Source organism: Cicer arietinum, chromosome 4 (assembly GCF_000331145.2).
Source record: "Cicer arietinum cultivar CDC Frontier isolate Library 1 chromosome 4, Cicar.CDCFrontier_v2.0, whole genome shotgun sequence".
Lineage (NCBI taxonomy): Eukaryota > Viridiplantae > Streptophyta > Magnoliopsida > Fabales > Fabaceae > Cicer > Cicer arietinum.
Genome location: NC_021163.2, coordinates 11,469,063 through 11,475,566, shown reverse-complemented (window position 1 = coordinate 11,475,566; position 6,504 = coordinate 11,469,063). Strand labels below are relative to the sequence as shown.

Genomic DNA, 6,504 nt, shown 5'->3' with positions numbered 1-6,504 from the left:
ATTCACAATCGAGCCCATAGTATATTTACAGTTAAGGAGTTGGTCCGTCCACCAAGCGGTCGTCTTGTAGGGACATTCAAGGTAGACCTCGACAAAAGATGGTGTGATTGTGGTGAATTTCAAGCATTACATTATCCATGTTCACATGTCATTGCAGCTTGTTCGTTTATTCACCGTGACTACATGATGTACGTGTCTTCTAAGTATACATTACAATGTATCTTTGACGTTTACAAGGAAGAGTTTCTAGCAATTCCTCTTTAATCATATTGGCCAGAATACAATGAAATAGAGTTGTGCCACAATCCAGTCATGAGAAGAGATCAAAAAGGTCGTCCACAGTCTACTCGTATTCAAACTGAAATGGATCAAGAGATAAAAACACACACCCCAAGAGATGTGGTTTGTGTTGGAACGAAGTATATAGCAAAAATAATTTTATAAATGATAAAATAAATTTAATAATTAAAAAAAAAATACTTTAAGAAATCGGTGTAGTAGAATCCGATTCGTCTTCCTTCATTAAAAAAAATTAAGTTGAGAAAATGTAAGGGCCTAAACCAACTTCTTAAGACAATTCTACGAAGTAGAAAAAAGGATGGTAGTTTGGTATTTAATTAAGAATTAGTAGTAGTTTGATATTGATTTATTTTTGTATGGTAAAACAATAAAAAAGCCGCATTTTAGAAGCATTTCACTAAATAGAAAAGTTCTGACCCAGTATAGCTTCGGTGCTGGAGGAAGAAGGAAATCTAAGTTGTTGAATGCTATTTAGATTTTCATGTGGATATGATTTTATGTTCTATAATTTGATTTTGACTTGTTATGATAGTAGAAGCTTGGGGAATGGGGAAGAAAGCAGTTCTAGTGATCGAATCATCTTCAAGCTTGCTTTCATATATTAAGAACATCACTAACAACTGTTTCAATACTAATTATTAAACAAACAAATACATATCAAAAAAAGTATACAAATTCATGCCTGTTTCCACAACCAAAATGCTTGGCAGGGACCATCAAAAGATGCATAACTCACGATAAACATCATCATGCCTCGGCAACAAATGGAAAATTTTTATACACAATACGGAAACCTTAAGTGAACAATTTAGTTTGTCACATGATAGATACTCCTGTGAATATTTGCTTTTCCCTCAGCAAACAAATGCAGATTAAACTTATTCGCTTCCATGTATACTGCATGTGTATAGTAAATCACAAAATTTGGACCTTTTGGTCCTTGACAGTTAACCTTTTTTGCCAGAGGTTCCCAGCTGCAAGAGCATGGGAGTTTCTTGTCCGAGTCACTCTGCCACTATAAAACGCCTTTTATCTGCAACATTGCGTCAAATCTTTGGTCTACAAGGTGAACCGAACCACATCCTCGCATAAACCCTTCGAAGCTAGAGATTGAACCAAACATTTTACTGAAACCTTGTTTTTCTGAAATGAATACCAAGTGCCCACAGATCAAGTTCATTGTATCTTGAAAAGAGTCTTCAATTTCACCACCAGCTTATTTTCTTCCGTAGACAGTTTATCCTATATCAATGATTCGACAGTGCAACTTTTATGAGACAGTCCAACAAAATCCGTAAAAAGTTACATACACATCGTTGCAGATGCATTTATATATTATTATTATTAATGACTTACCCAAAAATTAGTTTTGAGAATATTAATAGATCTCCAAGTTCATCGTCAATCTCAAAATGCCTCCTAAACATTTTCTGCTGTTCCTCAGAATTGCTGCCAACAATCTGCAAACCAAGTTGAACAGAGCAGTAAGACTATCTTATCCACCTCTTTACATTTTTATTTATCCTCCTTATCAATAACTAAGTCTAAAGTTCGACCTCATGTAAATCAGTGAAAATGGATCATCACTTTTCTATCGGAGTACAAAAGTTAGTTTTATAATAAAACTATTGCTACAAATAACTTAAAAACAGACATTAGTAATCTTTTTTCTTTTTCAACATTGCACAATCATAGGTATAAAGGCTGTTTTTAATCCTTTTCTCAAATTCATTTTATCGGGGATAACTTTGTGAGTTTAGAGATGTTCATTATGTAAAATCAAATTTTAATTCAAGCACATACCTTAATAGACACTTTCTGTCCTTTCTTCAGCATAATCAACCGGTTTATGGTTATTTTTCAAAGGAGGCAATGCGACCAATATCAAGGAACTCTTGCGAAGGAATACAAATTGGAGTTCCAATCTGTCAAATAGACAATATTAGATGCAAGTTTAAAGAAACTGTTAAAATTCAGTAAATCCTTTATTATTCCTTGATTGTACAACTTTCTAGGTTAGGTTAATTGTTAGTATTCCTAGTCAATACAACTTCTTATACATTCAATGTAATTATTGTAACACCATTATAGATAGTAGTGTGTGATCATGTTTAGAAACACAAAACTCATATTTTACATGGTATCAGAGCCTACTCTGATTCTGTTACCTATCTCTGTGCTTCATTACCGCTGCCGGCTGCGGCATTTACCACCCCTGCCGGCACTTGCCATATTTAACATGGTTTCAGAGTCTCATGTCCATATGCACACTAGATAGTTATGGACCAAAGTTATAATTTTCGTACCAAGCAACAGATGTGATTGAAAAATAAATTAAACAAATGCGAAGATATAACAGTACCTTAACAGTACCCAGTTGAGCCAAATCACATTCATGTTTATGATAACCAGAAAACCGAGTGTTCGAAATAAAATAAATTGATGGGAAGAAGTACAAAGTACAAGAAATGGCAGTCTGTAATTTTATTACAATAAACTTTATTTTTACCAAGCTAAACACAAATGACTGACAAGGAAAAAGTTAATCACCTTACTTTTACACCTTCAGTGAGTGAAGAAAAATTATATGGAACAGACTAACTTTTACATGATGCACCCATACCCCAATTATGTGGCATGAGTGACAATTCTTTCAATTCATCACGGAAGAAAATAGAGTATTTGAGCACAAATGGCTGAAAAATAAAAAATAAAAACAATTGATATCAACATATTGCTTAATACAAAGGAAAACAAAACACAAAAGGAAGATGAAAAACACAAATTACATTAAACATATAGCCAGTTGCTAATATTTTAAGGCATTTGTAGTATAACTAATAATATAAGTGGAGGAGCAATTTAGGCTTTGACTCCTTTTATGCAGTCTCTGGTTAGACAATGGTAAGCACAGTACATTTTTTATTACAACTATTGCAAGAAAAGAAAGAAACGTTAACAAATTGGCAATTGTAGCTCAAAATTAATTAATACATGATAGAATTCAGATTAAGAAATAGTCTTTTCATTATGTTCCTTACTGTGGACATTGCTTACATGCTGCGATGCAGGTCATTACTATCCTGTCTTGTGTAGGTAAATACAAATCATATGGCACTCACCACCAGATAAATGTTTCCTGGCCTAAAATGTAACATAGGAAAACTCCATTACCTTGAATGGCTCCAACTAATCTGCCCCTAAATCTCTATAAACCTCCAACGCAGAACAAATTAGTAACAAATAATATAGTAATATACTTATCCCGATCTACCAAGAATGAAAGTTTCATGATTATTCTCCCTCATTGACACAAGCCTAATTCAATTTCCGAGGACAATTGGATGCAATACAATCATCTTTTTCTAAATTACCATTATTATTATTATGTAAATAAAAATGCATAATACTATCTATACTCTGTACCACACCTAGGCTGAGCAAAACTTCATTCATGAACCGTCGTCATCAAAAAGAACTTTATAAAACCGTTTTCTTTCTTCAGGGTCAAGCAACCCTCCCAGATTACTACTATTTTCTCCACCAACAACACCGTCATCATCTTGATCAGAATTTTCACTACTTCTTCTCCTTCTTCTGCCCTTCATTACATCCTCATCCACCCTTGTCAAAGGAACACCTTTATTTCTCTTCTTTTCGATATTAACAAGCCGTCGCCTTTGATTATACTCATGAAGTCCTTCCTGCATCAGCTCCCCAAATTTCTCCTTCACAACCACAAGAGGATCCTTATCAACTAATTGAGACCCAACATAACCTTCTCTAAGTAAAACAGTATAAATCCTATACTTATTAGAAACATAGAAAATCCCAGGGTGCTTAAGCAACAACACATTCAACTTATCGGGCAAAAGAAACTCTCTTCTAAAATGACCCAATTTCATAATGGAAGCTTTTTTCCAAAGAGTCAACGACAACAACTCATGAACCAAACCTACATTCCTCTTTTCCATCTCCTTTGACCCTTCCACCAACACTCTCGGATCCGAATAAGGCGATATATACGGAACCGATTCGAAATCGCGAAACTTTTCCAACGATTTCACCCAACTAGAAGGCAAACAACACGAGAAATTAGGTTCCACGCCGTTTTTCAGCGCAGAAGCTTCAACAGCAGAAACAGCGAAATTAGGGTTCCAATGAAGCAATTCAACCGCCATTGAACTCCTCCTCCCACTCTCATTAACAATTCGGAACAAATCGGGATATTTCGGCACAATTCTAATCAAATAATCATCAGGGAACCCTAAACTGTTCTTAATTTCGTTGATTTTGATGACGTTTAGGGTTTTATTGAAGGAAAGCATGAGGAGTTTGGCGAGTCGCTGAGCGAAGACAGGTTCAAGAGAATCTTTGAGAGACTCTTCTTCGTGAACGAGATTCATCAGGCGTTTAGTGAGACAACAATTACGTTGGTGAAGTTCGAAACAAGAAGGGTATTTTGAAATCCAATTGTTGGCTTTACCTTGAAGATCTAGGGTTTTGAATTTCTTTTGGAGGGTTTCGATTGGGATTTCGTTGTTGGGATAACGGAGTATTATGTTTTTGATTTGATTGTTTACTATCCAGCGTCGATTTCGTGATAGTGCTGATTCTAAATCTGGGTCTTTTTTCATTGACCATAGACAATAGTGTCTTCTGAGAATGAGACATTGTGATTGTGATTGTGATTGTGATTGAGATCGAGTTGAAGAGGAAAGGAGAATAAGGATGTTGGATTGATGAGACCACATTGGGGTTCATGGACATGCTAATCCGAACCTTAACCCTAAGAATGGCTGTGTTGAGCACATTGCTTCTTTACTGGTTGGGAGTTTGAGTGAGACAGCAAAGATACACGTGTGTATGTCTCCTTCAATATATCAATTTTTCATCACTTTTGTTTTGGTTGTTGTCTGATGCGCGATGGGGAGACAATAAAGTTCGAACCAACAAACTTATCTGAAATGGATTCTTCAGCTGTGAAATAATTATGTAAGAGAATCACTAATTAAGAGAGTTACTTGATAAACTCTCCAATAAACTATTATGAATTTACGATTTTAAACGACTAAATTTACGTTTATATTCTATTTTTATAAATAAAAAAATTGAGTTTAAGAAAATTTTGATAGAATTAATAAATTTTTGATTTACAATTATATATTAATTTATTTAAAAATGAAAATTTGAATTATTTTTGTTATTATTTTATTTTATGTATGTTTTGTAATTACTATTGATTTTAAACTCTTATGAGTCGATTTTATGTAATGAGTTTACATAAATTCTCGAGTTTGACAAATTAGACAAATATTTATTTAAAATTTATGTATATAATAGTGGATGTTGTACTAAATTTTAAAAAATGCAATAATTATTAACAAAAATATTATAAATAAAATTCATAAAATATATATAGAGGTAATATTGGGACAATTTATTTGATTATACTATTTTGTAATATTGGTTTTGAGACCAATTTTCAATTTTAATGTTTCCAATTTTAATTGACAATATAGTAATATTGAAGAACTTTGCTTTTAAAACAAAAGAAATACTATTCACGCGTTGTGCACGTTATATGGACTTAAAGCACACTATTAATGCATTTGGCATGTATAGAGTACACGAATGCATTTTTCTAACTTGCTCATTCTATGTAGAGTTTCTTAATTACTTTTAATATATGAATTTCGTTGTTTTTATTTTAAACTACTAATAAAATATGAATTTTCTTGTTTTAATTCATTTATTATAAGTAACAAATAAATTATTATTTTTTGCCAAATAGTTAGATTCATATACTTTAAATGTAGAGAATTGAAAAATCTTAAATTTGGATCTAAACTTATGTATTGATATTTTTGAAGTTATCAACTAAGTTATATTTAAAAGATACTTCTAATCTAAACAAATGTAGTATTTCAATTTGTAAATTTAATATAAATAGTAATTATTCAATAAAGACACATTTTCTGCTGTAAAAAGACAATTATATCCCTAGCAATAATTAAAAATGGACGACTTGGTCCTTGTCAACAATAAAAAAGAAACTATTGAGTTTTAAAAAACTTTAAGAATATTTTAATAATAATAATAATAATAATAATAATATATTATTATTATTATTATTATTATTATTATTATTATTATTATTATTATTATTATATAAAAATATACTGATATTATGGCTTTTTTTTT

At 32.1% G+C, this 6,504-nt stretch overlaps 1 protein-coding gene across 5 annotated transcripts; it reads right to left on the bottom strand.

Moving 5' to 3' along the window:
* Nucleotides 1-862: 862 nt before the first annotated feature.
* Nucleotides 863-5,272, bottom strand: LOC101497060 (protein WHAT'S THIS FACTOR 1 homolog, chloroplastic). 5 transcript variants are annotated; one of them, XM_004496424.4, is made up of 5 exons: nt 3,732-5,272; nt 2,851-2,996; nt 2,104-2,225; nt 1,657-1,760; nt 863-1,542 (listed from the first exon to the last, which is right to left on the bottom strand). In XM_004496424.4, exon 1 carries the CDS (start codon nt 5,052-5,054, stop codon nt 3,753-3,755), a length of 1,302 nt encoding a protein of 433 aa, XP_004496481.1. In that variant the 5' UTR covers nt 5,055-5,272; the 3' UTR covers nt 863-1,542; nt 1,657-1,760; nt 2,104-2,225; nt 2,851-2,996; nt 3,732-3,752. The 5 variants fall into 5 exon arrangements, with proteins under 5 accessions (XP_004496481.1, XP_073223869.1, XP_012570168.1 ...); XM_073367768.1 differs by having other exon boundaries at nt 2,469-2,996; nt 3,358-5,271; XM_012714714.3 differs by having other exon boundaries at nt 3,358-5,271.
* Between the last annotated feature and the right edge of the window lie 1,232 nt (nt 5,273-6,504).

Excerpts from the sequence above, each read along its gene's own strand:
- LOC101497060 (XM_004496424.4), bottom strand. The coding sequence starts at position 5,054 with ATGTGGTCTCATCAATCCAACATCCTTATTCTCCTTTCCTCTTCAACT.